Source organism: Hemiscyllium ocellatum, chromosome 11 (assembly GCF_020745735.1).
Source record: "Hemiscyllium ocellatum isolate sHemOce1 chromosome 11, sHemOce1.pat.X.cur, whole genome shotgun sequence".
Lineage (NCBI taxonomy): Eukaryota > Metazoa > Chordata > Chondrichthyes > Orectolobiformes > Hemiscylliidae > Hemiscyllium > Hemiscyllium ocellatum.
In genome coordinates this window covers 2,882,826-2,897,973 of record NC_083411.1, presented here as the reverse complement: position 1 = coordinate 2,897,973, position 15,148 = coordinate 2,882,826, and the positions used below count along the sequence as shown (strand labels likewise).

The 15,148-nt window shown below is 43.9% G+C and overlaps 1 protein-coding gene across 6 annotated transcripts in view; it reads left to right on the top strand.

Annotated features, from left to right (window-relative positions):
• Nucleotides 1-11,453, top strand: part of fgf13a (fibroblast growth factor 13a) — a 745,108-nt gene extending 733,655 nt beyond the window's left edge. For all 6 annotated transcript variants that reach the window (XM_060832388.1, XM_060832393.1, XM_060832389.1 and 3 more), the window contains one exon: nucleotides 9,927-11,453. In XM_060832388.1, the coding sequence (XP_060688371.1) occupies nucleotides 9,927-10,060 (134 nt within the window). In that variant the 3' untranslated portion in view covers nucleotides 10,061-11,453. The remainder of the gene's footprint in view (nucleotides 1-9,926) is intronic.
• Nucleotides 11,454-15,148: the final 3,695 nt, after the last annotated feature.

Sequence of the window (15,148 nt, the reverse complement as noted above, 5' to 3'; positions counted from 1 at the left end):
TTACAGTTTGACCAAACTGAATCCAGGTAAACTATTCCACTAAGTCAGAATTTGAGTGTAGGGGTTATTTTGCTAAAATAAAGACATGAATGATCTGGATGAAGGGACTGTGGGCATTGTTGCTAATTTGCAGGTGATACAAAAGTAAGTGGAGGGACAAGCAGTACTAAAGAAGTGGGAGGTTGCAGGAGTTGGACAGGTTGGGAGATTGGGCAAGATGGAACACACAGTGGAAAAGTGTGAGATTATGCACATTGGTAGGAAGGAAGAATAGAGGTGGAGGCTATTTTGTAAATGGGGAATGGCTTCAGAAATCTGAAACTCAGAATTTGGAGTCCTTGTTCAGGATTGTCTTAAGTTTAACATGCTGGTTCAGTTGGCAGTTAGAAAGGCAAATGCAATGATTTGTTTTGAATTGATTTATTATTGTCACACATACCTAAGTACAGCCAAAAATGTTTTTGTGTGCAGAACAGGCAGGTAGTAATATACCGTGATCATAGGGTAATTGTACAGCAAGAAATCTAGAGTTACAGCTGCAGAGAATTTAAATTTGAATTTGATTTGAATTTATTGTCGCATCTACAGAGGTGCAGTGAAAAGCTTTATCTTGTGAGCAATACAGGCAGATCACAGAGTTAAGTAGCATAGATAGTAAATAATAGGTAAACAGCAGCAAAAACAAAAACACAGGTACAGGCCAATGCTAAGAGTTTCTGAGTCCATTCAGTATTCCATCAACAGCAGGGTAGAAACTGTTTTGAAACCTGTGTGTGTGTGTGTGTTCAGGCTTCTGTACCTTCACCCTGGTGGTAGAGGTTGTAGAAAAACATTGCCAGAGTGGGATGGATCTTTGAGAATGCTGGCGGCCTTTCCTTGACAGCGGGCCTGGTAGATGGATTCTATAGATGGGAGGTTGGCCTTTGTGATTGTCTGGGCTGAGTTCCCCACTCTCTGTAACCGTCTCCGATCTTGAATGGTACAGTTGCCAGACCAGGTAGTGATACATCCAGACAGAATGCTCTTGATGGCGCAAAAATAAAAGTTGGTAAGGGTATTCGCCATCATGCCAAATTTCCTCAGCTGCCTGAGGAAGAAGAGACATTGTTGGGCCTTTGTAACCAGAGCGTCCACATGAAGAGTCCAAGAAAGCTTATTGTAGATGACCACTCCCGGGAACCTGACACTCTCCACTCGTTCCCCCTCTGTGCTGTTAATGTGCAGGGGGACATGAGTAACATCCCACCGAAAGTCAATAATGAGTTCCTTGGTTTTGCCGGCATTGAGAGCTGGGTTGTTCTCAGTGTGCCATTTTTCCAGATTTTCCACCTCCCGTCTGTAGTCTGTTTCATTGCCATCTCAGGTTTGACCGACTGTGGTGGTGTCATCAGCGAACTTGTAAATGGTATTAGTCTGGTATTTGATGACGCAGTCATGGGTATACAGTGAGTACAGTAGGGGGCTGAGTACGCACCCCTGGGGGGGCTCCAGTGTTGAGTGTTAGTGAGAATGAAATATTGTCCCCAATCTTCACTGATTGTGGCCTGTGGGTCAGGAAACTGAGGGTCCAGTTGCAGAGAGTGGGGCTTAGTCCGAGATCACTAAGTTTAGTAATCAGTCTCGAGGGGATAATAGTGTTGAAGGCTGAACTGTAGTCAATGAGTTGGATTCTTACGTAGCTGTTCTTGGTGTCAAGATGTTCTAGGGAGGAGTGAAGGGCAAGTGATATGGCATCTGACGTGGATCTGTTGGTCCGATAGGGAAATTGGAGTGGGTCAAGAGTAGTGGGGAGGCTGGAGTTGATTAATGTCATGACCAGTCTTTCAAAGCACTTCATGACCACTGAACCACTGAGCAGTAGTCGTAGAGACATGCTGCATGAGCCTCCTTAGGCACAGGGATGATGTTGACCCTCCTGAAACAGGCAGGGACAGGGGCCTGCTGCAGGGAGAGGTTGGAGATATCTGAGAAGACCTCTGCCAGTTGATCTGCACATGCTCTGAGTGCACGGCCCGGTACTCCGTCTGGTCCCATCGCTTTCCTTGAATTCACACAAAGGAAAACTGATCTGACCTCTGATGCAGTGACTGTTGGGATAGGTTCGTCAGGACTTGTCGGAATAGATGTTACCTCTGCCGAAATTCTGCTCAAAGCGAGCACAGTAGGTGTTGAGACGATTTGGGAGGGACGAGTCATTGTCTGCCATCTCGCACTGTCTCTTTTTAGAACCTGTGATGTCATTCAGTCCTTGCCATAGTCGCCGGGTGTCTGTCTGGGTCTCTAGTTTGGATGGGTAGTGGGCCTTGGCTGTCTTAATGGCTCTGCGAAGGTCATACTTGGGTTCCTTATATTTGAGTGGATCTGATCTGAAGGCCACATGCCTGGTTTTCAGCAGGTTCTATATTCCCTGATTTATCCAGGGATTCCTGTTGGAGAACACCCGGATTGACTTCCTCGGTGTGCCGTCCTCCACACACTTGCTGATAGAGTCTGTGACGGTGGTGGCATACTCATCCAAGGTACCTGCGGCCTGTTTGAACACGGCCCAATCAGCCGATTCCAGACAGTAACGGAGTTGATCCTCTGCCTCCTCTGACCAGCCCTGGACCTGTATTCGCGAGGGGGGAGGGGGTCTCATGCTTGAGCTTCTACTAGTAAACTAGGAGAAGGTGCACAAAAAGCAACATCAATGTTAGATTAAAAGTTGAGATGTCCATTCAAAAGTGTAATAACAACAGTGGAGAAGAAGCTGCTCATATACTTGTTGGTGCATGTGTTTAGGCTTTTGTATTTTCTGTCTAACGGAAGGGATTGGAAGAGATTGTAACTGAGGTGGATGGGGTCTTTGATGATGTTGGCTGCCTTTCTGTAGCACCAGGAAGTCAGATGGAGTTTATAGATGGGAGGTTGGCTTCTTTGATGGTCTGAGCTGTGCACACAATTATCTGCAGTTTCTTACAGTCTTGGGCAGAACAGTTGCCATATTAAGCTTTTATGTACCTGGATAGAATGCTTTCTTTGGTGCATCTGTAGAAGTTGGTAAGGGTCATTTTGGACATGCTGAATTCTGACTGTTAGCATCCTTTTCAAAAGGGCTAGAATACAAGAGCAGCAATATATTTCTGAGGTTGTATAAGGCTCTGGTCAGGCCACATTTAGAATATTGTGCTCAAGCTTGGGCCCCATATCTAAGGAAGGATGTGCTGGTGTTGGAGAGGGTTCAGAGGAGGATTACAAGAATGATCCCAGGGATGAAGAGTTTGTCATATTAGGAACGGTTGAGGACCCTGTGTCTGTACTCAGTGGAGTTTAGAAGGATGAGAGGGGAATCTGATTGAAACTTGTAGAATACAGAGAGGCCTGGATAGAGTGGCCATGGAGAGACTAGGACCCAAGGGCACAGCCTCAGGGTGAAGGGATGACCCTTTAGAACTGGGATGAATAGGAATTTCTTCAGCCAAAGGGTGGAGAATCTGTGGAACTCATTCCCACAGAAGGAGGCCAAGTGATGACCATGACTCAATTGTTGGAAAAACCCATCTGGTTCACTAATGCCCTTTAGGGAAGTAACTGCCACCTTCACCTGGTCTGGCTTACATGTGACTCCAGACACACAGCAATGCAGTTGACTCTTAATTGCCTCTGATCAATTAGAACTGGGCAATAAACGCTGCCCGGCCAATGACGCCCTCATTCTGTGAATGAACAATAAGATAGGTTTTTGATTGGTTAAGGATGAAGGGTACATAGAACATCGAACATAGAACAATACAGCATAGAACAGGCCCTTCGGTCCACGATGTTGTGCCGAACATTTGTCCTAGCTTAAGCACCTATCCATGTATCTATCCAATTGCCGCTTAAAGATCATCAATGATTCTGACTCTGCCACTCCCACAGGCAGCACATTCCATGCCCCCACCTCTCTCTGGATAAAGAACCTACCCCTGACATCCCCCCATACCTTGTACCCTTCACCTTCAATTTATGTCCCCTTGTAACACTCTGTTGTACCCGGGGAAAAAGTCTCTGACTGTCTACTCTATCTATTCCCCTGATCATCTTATAAACCTCTATCAAGTCACCCTTCATCCTTCGCAGTTCCAATGAGAAAAGGCCTAGCACTCTCAACCTATCCTTGTACGACCTATTCACCATTCCAGGCAACAGCCTGGTAAATCTCCTCTGCACCCTCTCCAAAGCTTCCACATCTTTCCTAAAGTGAGGCAACCAGAACTGCACACAGTACTCCAAATGTGGCCTTACTAAGGTCCTGTACAGCTGCAACATCACCTCACGACTCTTGAATTCAATCCCTCTGCTAATGAATGCTTAGACACCATAGGCCATCTTACAAACTCTATCCACCTGAGTGGCAACTTTCAAAGAGCTATGAACATAGACCTCAAGATCACTCTGCTCCTCCACCTTACTAAGAACCCTACCGTTAACCCTGTATTCCACATTCTTATTTGTTCTTCCAAAATGGACAACCTCACACTTGACAGGGTTGAATTCCATCTGCCACTCCTCAGCCCAGCTCTGCATCATATCTAAGTCCCTTTGCAGCTGACAATAGCCCTCCTCACTATCCACAACTCCACCAATCTTCGTATCGTCTGCAACAGGGAGAAGGCTGGAGAACGAGGGTTGAGGAACGTATCAGCCATGATTGAATCGTGGAGCAAACCCAATGAGCCAAATGGCTGATTTCTGCTCCTATATCTTATGGTCTTTTAGCACTAGCAATTAAATGCAGGATGAAGATTTTCAGTCCTATGGCAGTGAGATTGTGGAACAGATTACAGCTACAGAAGGTGTAACAAGAAACCTTATTGTTATAACAATTTATATTTACATTTGTATTTTAAAACAGCCAAGAGTGTTTCACAAGCACAACTTTTAGCACTGACTGAATTTAGGGGGAAGGACCCTTGACACCGAGTTTGTCTGAATTGGAGGAGAGAGGGAATTGTAGAGTTTAGGACCCAGAGATTTGAAATTATGTCTGTTAATGGTGAATTAGAATCAGTGAAGGAACCTGTTCCAATTCACCATGGTGTGTGTGAGTTGAGCCACTCCCCTGAGGAACTCCTACACAAATGCCCTGGGGCTGAGATAACTGGTCCCCAACAACCACAGCCATCTTTGTATGTGCCAGGTATGACTCCAACCAGTGGAGAGCTTGCCTGCTGATACCCATTGATTCCAGTTTTGCTAGTGCTCCCTTAGGGCTGAGACTCTCACCTACCCTCGAGAATTCAGCTCTTTTTAGAATGTAAGAACTAGGAGCAGGAGTAAGCCATTCCGTCTGTTAAGCCTGCTTATCACTCAGGGCTGGTCTGAACCTCAACTCCACCTTCCTGCCTGCTCTCCATAACCCTTCAGCCCATTACTGATTCATTATCTGTCAACCTCCTCCTCCGATTTACTCGAAGTCACAGCTGGGAGAATGAATTCTACAGATTCATGACCCTTTTGGGAGAAGTCATTTCTCCTCACCTCTGTTTTAAACCTGATATCAGTTACCCTAAAACTGTGACCTCTCATTCTAGACTGTCCCACATGAGGGACCGCCTTTTCACCATCTACTTTGTCAATCCCTTTTAGCATCTTCTATCTCTCAACTCGATCTCCTATCATTCTTCTAAACTCAAGACAGTATCGGCCTGAACTGCTCAATCTGCCTTCATAAGGCAAGCCCCTCATCTCTGGGATCAATCTAGTGAATCTCCTCTGATTGTCTCCAATACAACTACATCCCTCCTCAAGGAAGGGGATCGAAATTGTGCACAGTTCTCCAGCTGCAGAGTGCAGAGTTCATCTCACTGATGCTTTCTGCAGTAACAACAATACTGCTTTACTTCTGTGCTCTTTTCCTTTGGGAATAAATGCCAAAATCCCATTTGTCTTCTTTATTCCCCACTGAACCTGTGCACTTGTTTTCTGTGGCTCGTGTATGAGGACATCCAGGTCCCTCTGCAGTGAGACACTCAAATTCATTGGTCAGTGCATTAAGTGTGGGAGTTGGGTGGTCATGTTGTAACTGTACAGGACATTGGTTAGGCCACCTTTAGAATATTGCATACAATTTTCAGACTTGAGAGGATGCAGAAAAGATTTACAAAGATATTGCTAGGGTTGGAGGATTTGAGTTAGGGAGAGAGGCTGAATAGGCTGGGGTTATTTTCCCTAGAACATCGGAGGCTGAGGGGTAACCTTATAGATATTTTTAAAATAATGAGGGGCATGGATAGAGTGAATAGCCAATGTCTTTTTCCCAGGTTGGGGTGTCCAAAACTAGAGGGCATAGATTTAGGGTCAGAGGGGAAAGATTTGCCCTCAGGGGCAACTTTTTCATGCAGAGGGTAGTACATGTATGGAATGACCTGTCAGAGGAAGTGGTGGAGGCTGATACAATTACAACATTTAAAAGGCATCTGGATGGACATATGAATAGGAAGGGTTTAGAGGGATTTGGGCCAAGTGCTGGCAAATGGGACTAGGTCAGATTGGGATGTCTAGTCAGTGTGGATGAGTTTTACCAAAGGGTTTGTTTTTATGCTATGTGTCTCTGACTGTATTTAGATAATAAACTGCTTTTTTATTCTTCCAATCAAAATAGATAACTGTATGCTTATTGATGTTAAATGTTATACACCAAATGTGGCCCTTTCATCTAACCGATAGGAAAGCTCTTATTTCTTTACTGCAGCTTAGTCTCCCATCCATTTTAGTGTCATCTACAACTTTGGCCATAGTACTTCTGTCCCTGAATCCAAGTCATTAATGTCATGGCACCTTGGCAACTAGAAAAAGACCCTTTATCCCGTCTCTGCTCTCTGTTGGTTCACCAATACCATGTCCAAGCTAATAAATTACCCCCAACTCCATGTGATCTTACTTTGTGCATGTACCTTTAATGCAGCACCTTAACAAATGCCTTCTTGAAGTCCAGATATATTACCTCTACAGGATCCCCATTATCCACATTGTTTGTTATATCTTTGAAGAACTCTAGCAAATTAGTCAAACATGCTTTACTCTTTATACAGCAATGCTGTATTGTATTGTATTTTGACTTGCTAAACTGTTATTATTTCCTCAATAATGTATTCTAACAAACTCTGAATGATATACGTTAAACTAAGTGCCTGTAGTTTCCTACTCTCTGTCTCCTTCTGTTTTTGGGTAACAGTGTTCATATTGGATTTTTCCAATCCACTGGAACCTTTCCCACATCTAGGAGATTTTGGAATATTGTAACCAATGGATCCATCATCTTTGTTGCCATTTCCTGGGGACATGTCTGCTGACACATGATGCCTTCTATCCCAAACGTCTGTTCAGTACCTTTTCCCCTAGTAGTGATAATCATTCTAAGTTCTTTTCTTTCTATAACCTCTGCGGTACCCGTTCCTGTTGGGATGGTACTAGTGTTGTCCACCATGAAAAGTGAAACAAAATATTAATTTAATCACTGCGCCATTTCTGTGTTGCCCATTATTAACTCCCCAGCCTCATCCACCAAGAAGCCAATATTGACCGTAGTTACCACGTTTAACTGCAATGAGGAGCTGTGTGAACATGGCAGAGTGGTGGTGTACAGCCTATTGCTGAGTTGTTAAAAGTCTGTTAGCACTGTTGAAGAAGCATTCCATCATTTGACTGATGATCGAAGGCAGATTAATGGGGTGGTAATTGGCCGGGTTGGATTTGTCCTGCTTTTTGTGTACAGGACATACCTGGGCAATATTACTCATGCGGGTTGATGTCAATGTTGCAGGGCTCGAACAGTTTGGCAATGATGCAGCAATGTCTACAGTATGTCTTCGGTATTATGTTGGCAGGACCATTAGCTATATGTTTCCACACTGGGATTGGCCTCTTGCCGGTAATGAGGTGCCTATATCCAAAGGTTTCACAGAGCTGCACAACATGAGGGGGCTCAAATGACACTGAAATGAACAGAAAATTGTTGCCTTCTGCTGACTCAGAAATCTTATCATTACTTCCAAATCTAGTCTGGAATGTGTTCGGAAAATGCTTCGGTGGCGCATTCCGATGCATAAAGCATGGTCGCCATCACAGAGATTGTTGGCCCAGACTTTACATTAATCAATCTGAAAGTTGATCATGCCTTTTTCCCATGGGTTTGACTGGCAGAAGGATCAGAGCCAGCCTGGCGGAAGGACAATTGTGTTAGAACAGTACAGCACAGCACAGGCCCTTCGGCCCTCAATGTTGTGGGATCCTGCTGCATCTCAGTTACAGATTTCACCCAGACACTCCGTCCCTCATTTTGTCTTCTCCTTCTCAAAACCTCACTTCAGTTCTTTGAGAAAATATTTCCAGGGATGTGTGTATTGCAGCAAAAGCAAGGGGTGAAACTGTTTAACACTGGGGAATTGTGTTCAGTTCAGGGCATCACGTCTCAGAAAGGGTGTGCAGGCCTGAGAGAGGGTGCAGGAAGGATTCATCAGCCTGGTCTCAGATGAGGAAACAGAGTGACAAAGACAGATTGGGGAAGTTGGGACTGCCCTCCTTAGAGGTTGAAAGGAGATGTTCAAAATCCTAAGGGATCAAGATTGGCTAGTCAGGGAGAAACAGTTCCATCTATGGAAGGATTGAGAATCAGAAAACACTGATCTAAAGGAGGGCAGGGCAGGAGGAAAACCTGTTGAGGGTTCAGACAAAGGAGCGGAATTAGTCCATTCAGCCCATCAAATTTGCTACATCATTCAATCATGGTTGATGTATTTCTCAATCCCATTCTCCTCCCTTCTCCCTGTCATCCCTGATCCCCTTTCCAATCAATAACCTATCTATGTAAGACCATCAATCCATTAGGATCAGGAATGCATTGAATGTGGTGAAGACATTTTCAATCATTGCCACTGAACTAGTAATTCTAAAGATCCAGGTTCACATTTTTTTCAAAGTTGAGATCAGTCCTCTCAGCTCCAGGGCATCTCTGCAGGAGTCCCTCAGGGTAGTGTCCTAATATCAACCATCTACAGCTGCTTTATCAATGACATTCCCTCCATCATAAGGTCAGAAACGGAAATGTTTGTGCAATATTCATCATCATTCGCCAGATTCTGAAGCAGACCATGTTCAAATGCAATAAGATCCGGAAAATATCCAGTCTTGGGCTGAAACGTGGCAAGTAACATTTTGTAGCACACAATGATCATCTCCAACAAGTAAGAATCAGATATCTGACCCTTGGCATTACTGAATGCCTCACTATAAACATCCTGGGGTTACCATTGACCAGAAATTCAAGTGGCCTCACCATTTAAGTACAATGACCACAAGAACAGATCAAAGACTAGGAATACTGCAGCAAGTAATTCACCTCCTGTCCACCATCTACAAGTCAGGAGTGTGAGGGAATTCTCCCCACTTTCCTGGATGGGTGCAGCTCCAAATCCTCAGACAGCACTTCCCAAACCCAAGACCACTTCCACTTGAAGGACAAAGGCAGTACACACATAGGAACACTACCACCTTTAAGTTCCCCTCCAAGCCATTCACCACCCTGACTTAGAAATATATAGCCGTTCCTTCAGTGTCACTGGGTAATTTGATCTGAGTGTGTTTGAGTTTTGGCTAGCCTTTGGAATGGGATTGTGAAGGTTACTTTCTTTCTGGAGTGGTTGATTTGCATTGGTTAAAACAGATTTTCTAGCAAAAACTCCTCACCATTCAGTTGTGTCCATATGTACTCCCTCCCACGCACCTTCATCTCACCTTGAGAATAATCTACTCTGAACTGTTGTTTGTGTTTGTCCAGGTTCTTTATCGATGGCTCTGACATTAATTGTTACCCTGGGTGAGCCAGCAACTCCAATGTATATCAGCAGGTACACACACACTTGTCAGACATGTTGACTAATGACAATGTCCTCTTTGGTTTTCAGTTGCCCTTTACAGAGAGCCATCGCTACACGAGTTGGCGGAGGTTCTGTCCCGTTCTGGAACACCCACCAAGAGTCGAAGTGCCTCTGCCGTGCTAAACGGGGGAAAGACGGTGAGTCAGACTGAGTCGACGTAGCTGCCTGGAGTCTCAACCCCTGTCCAGACAAACCACGATACAGATGCCGTCAACATATCACTAGCAGACAGTCTCTTTCTGTTATAAAATGATTCAGGAAACAAGCTCCTACTGAGCTGGGTAAAGTCGCACTCCTATCAGCCTCTTAGGTCCTTCTGATTTTTCTGTCAGTGGATAAATTTTAGCCGAGAAAATGCTTGTGCATCTCACCAAACACTGGGACGGCCGATGAAACATCATTTGTGGGATGTGGTGCAATGGAAGGAATGCCATTTTATCCCGTCATCAGATCCGCCTCCGGGAAACGAATCAAAACACAATTCGCAATTTGTTCACAAGCTGAAAACTATTTAAAGCTCAGCAGTGAACACACAGGCTCACAGACACAGGCACACACACACACACACACACACACACACACACAAACTGACGCACATAGTCACACACACGAGCATGTGTGTGTGCACGCAGACACAGGCATGCACAGACTAACACAAACATAAACACAAACAGACACACACTAAATGAAGCAGACCATATTTACTCCTTCCAGAGGAATGTAGCCACCTTTGGGTTTTACTAAAGGAACGAGGAATCAGTAAACCGTAATTGCACCCCGTTCTTGGCTCAGTGCTGTTCAGTCCCACTTGATACACTTGCACCCAGTTTATTTTCTTTAGTCTGATGATAGTGTTTTGCTATACTGCAGTTCTACAGCTTTTTTTATACTCCAACCAACAGTGATAGGATTACTTTCAAAAACTAATCAGGGTTGAGAAAACAAAATAAATGAACAGAATGAAGTCAGTGTCTCAGGCAAAGTGGTTAAAAGTGTAACTTAGAGCAATCTTGATGACAAGGGTTTCTAGTTTGTAGTAACAATAACCTTCTAGTGAAACTCTTAGAGTGCAGAAATCCCATCCATTAGCAAAATGCACCCTCGTGACTCGTTCTCACCTTAGGCATTTGCACATTGACCTTGTTGTGGTGGTTTTTACTCTTGAATAAACTGTGGGGTTTTGGGTGACTTCATTTTTATAACAATGTGGAAAGTCTTATTTGTAAGAGTTTGCCAGCGCCTCTGTTCATGTACTGCGCAATGGTGGCGGTTATTGTGACTGAACTTCCCTTTGGGCAGTTTATCCTCCGCTGATCCCAGTACACAGTACACAGAGGTTCTTACTATTCTGTCAATTAGTTTAGATTTTTATTTTAATTTCTCTGTTGCATGGGAGAAAGCTGGTAATAATGGAATAGAGTTGCATGATGTAGGATCTGTATTTTAAACATGTTGGATAATGTGCTCCAAACATTACATGGGTTATCAAGTACATGCAGTTTTCCTGCTTCTGTACTGGCCAGATGTTTATTATTTGTTGTATACACCAACAGATGCACTGAATAAAAGATTTCTATGAAGGTCTGTTTTCAACGTGTCTTCATTTATGTGAGTGCCTTTTGATATATATGTGTGGATTTGTGCAGTTGCCATTAGGTTCTTGTTAAGTAAAGGGGTGGGTGAAAGGTTATCAAGAGTTGGTAGGAATATGGATTTGAGGTTACAATAAGATTAACCAGAAACTTATTCAATGGCAGAGCAGTGGAGAGACACTGAACTGGCTGGGGCTGTTTTCCTTGGAGTTTTGGAGGCCAAAGGGTAACCTTTTATAGAGGTTTATAAAGTTATGAGGGGCATGGATAGGATAAATAGATAAGCTCTTTTCCCTGGGCTGGGGGAGTCCAGAACTAGAGGCATAGGTTTAGGGAGAGAAGGGAAAGATTTAAAATGGATTTAATAGGCAACGTCTTCACACAGAAAGTGGTGAGTGTGTGGAATGAGCTGCCAGAGGAAGTGATGGAGATTGATACAATTGCAACATTTAAAGGCATCGGTATAGGTATATGAATAGGAAGGGTTTGGAGGGATATGGGCCAGGTGCTGGCAAGTGGGACTAGATTGTGTTGGGATATCTGGTCGGCATGGACGAGTTGGACTGAAGGGTCTGTTTCCATGCTGTACATCTCTATGACTCTATGGCTGAATAGCTACTCTTGTTCCTGGTCCATCACACCTGGAGTATCATGTGTAGTTTTGGCCTCCTTATCGAAGAAAAGATATACTTGCTGTAGAGGGAGTGTGCAAAGTTTCACCAAGTGATTCCGGAGCTTTTCTTATGAGGAGTGATTGGGCCAACTGGGTTTGTATTCACTGGAGTTGAGTAAGATGGGAGGAGATCTCACTGGAACATGTAAATCTCTGTCAGGGCTGGTCAGACTGGATTCAGGGATAATGTTTCCCATGGTGCCCCAGAACAAGAGGTCTCCCTGTCAGGGTTGGTGGGATGGGGTGGGGTGGGGTGGGGTGGGGGGAGGGTGAACCCGTGGAATTCTTTAACACAAATGGATGTGAAGCCAAATTATTGACTTTGTTTAAGAAAGAAGGTTTTACCTGGAGGTTTTTTGTCACCAGTTCAGGGCCTAAAGTGAGGAGTTAATAACTACATATTGCTGGCCTGAAAGCGGCCCTGTTACCACAGGACCCACCCCGCTGATGCCAGGTCCTGTACTGAACAAACACTCACTCCTCAACCACAAATCCCCAGCTCCACTGCCTGGGGCGGGGGCGCAGAGAAAGGGACTACATAAATAGACATCTTCATTTGTTATTCTTAAATGTAGACAAATGCTCCACTTACTGTAAAAACAAAATATCATGTATACTGTGTATTTGAAATAAAAACAAGTTATGAAAATATTCAGTATGGCACAGTCTGAGAAGAATGGTCATGACAATGTCAACCTTCAAAAACTCACAGGAACATTGTACTTTCCAATGTCACATCTATTCCACTTTATTTGTGAAGATACAGTAGATGGACTGAAAAGACCAATGTCAAGACATCATCTGATTGGCTAATAAAGATCCTGTCTGCTTTCCAATTGGTTGTGGTCACATGAAACACGGCAAAGATGGAGTGTAGAGGCTGGAGAGCAAGTGATGAAATCTGGAAGAACACATCCAATCATAGTTATTGTTTCTGAAATGGCTCATGTCGTATTAAATTGCAGAGAAAATGGTGTATGCCAATCTCTGCCCAAGTCTCAGGATGAGCTCATTTACTGAGCCCTGAGAAAGGCGCAGGTGGGTCAGGGAATTCACACCGATAGAAAACTCACAGGGATGAACTCCACTGACCCCACAAATTCCACCAAGTCTCTTTAGGAATGCTCTCACAGTTTACAATACTCTTAACACATTAAAACACTTCTCCACAAATATCAGCAACAGTAGGAACTGAGATGAAAGAAGTCTAATATCGAAATAATACAAAGTTGAAAATAATGACTGTACTAACTCAGAGAGCCAAACTTGAAAGAAGCACCATTTATTGCTGAGCACCAAAATAGGAACACTACTCATGGTGTACAAAGGCTAGTCCCAGCCCAGTGCAGATGGTTCTGCTGGCCCAGGATCATTCAGATTTATTTTGTTTTCTACCATCATTCTTCCTATTAACCACCATGAGCAAATCACCAATTAAATCATTAGCAAGCAAAACCTGTTGAGGGTAACTCCTAATGTAGAGAAAGAGGTGGGAGAGGGGGAAGAGGCTAAATCAAAATGGAGTTGGAAGTGGAAGTTAAGCCCTTTGTCTGCTTTATCAAGGGCTCAGGCAATGAGTTCCAGGGATTGCCTGTTACCATGGGAACTCCTACTCACTGATTTGCTAGCAATTCTAGATGGGCTTTGTAGGTGTTATCACAATTCCATTATGGGGGAGTCAGCAAGAAAATTGTAAACAAACACAAAAATTGCTGGTGAGACTCAGCAGGTCTGGCAGTGTCTGTGGAGAGAGAGAGAGAGACCATGTTAATGTTTTGAAGCTTCTTCAGCACTGGATAAAATTGGAGCTGAAGTCCATCCAGTAGAAGCAATTTCAGTGTCCTATCAGAAGACTATCCAGCTGTCATGAAATATTAATGACAGAATGACATTTCATCCTTGCTGCAAATTTTTTTAATAATAAAAAGTAATAAAAATCTTTATAATGTGAAATGCAATTAATGTGTTTTCACAAGCTGATAGTATCAGGACAATACTTACAGAGCTTTGAGAGTAGGGTGCATGAGAAAATATCAGGACCAGGTCAATTTTGATAAAAAAACAAATCTATTCATGAACAGCCACAGGGGGACAGAGAGAATTGAAGATTTCAATTGCTATTACTGAAGAATAATTAGGTACCATCATTTTCCCATTCCTCACAGCGCAGCTCCCATCCATCACTGAACATTTCCTTTCCAACACACAGTTGCTTCTGCTCACATGCTGAGAATCCGTACAGCATGGAAGCTGGCCATTCAGCCCATCAATTCGACACAAACCTTCCGAACAGCATCCCACCTACATTCCTATATTTCCCATGGCTAATTCACCGAGCGTGCACATCTCTGGACACTGGCCAATCCATCTTTGGACTGTGGAAGGAAACCTACACAAACACAGGGAGAAAGTGCAAACTCCACACAAACAGTCACCCAAGGGTGGAATCGAACTCGAGATAGCTGTGCCAACCACTGAGCCACTGTGCTGCTCAATCATGGAGAGACAATGGGAATCAGCCAGTGATGCAGGAGTTACACCATGAATGCAGGGAGGCTAGACTTATAGCTGACCGTGGCATTTTGAGAACTGAATGTTTCAATGTGGAAGCAGAAAGTAAAGCTACGATTAGTAACAGATGCCTGTGGGAATATTGTTCTCAGAACCAACTGGTTCACTAATGTGCTTGGAAGACAGAAATGCATCATCCGTAGGTAGTCATGATTTGGAGATGCCGGTGTTGGACTGGGGTGTACAAAGTTAAAAAATCACACAACACCAGGTTATAGTCCAACAGGTTTAATTGGAAGCACTAGCTTTCGGAGCGACGCTCCTTCATCAGGTGATTGTCACAATCACCTGATGAAGGAGCGTCGCTTTGAAAGCTAGCGCTTCCAATTAAACCTGTTGGACTATAACCTGGTGTTGTGTGATTTTTAACATCAGCTGGAGGGTTTTGGTCCTTTCATCGAAGGAAAGAGTTA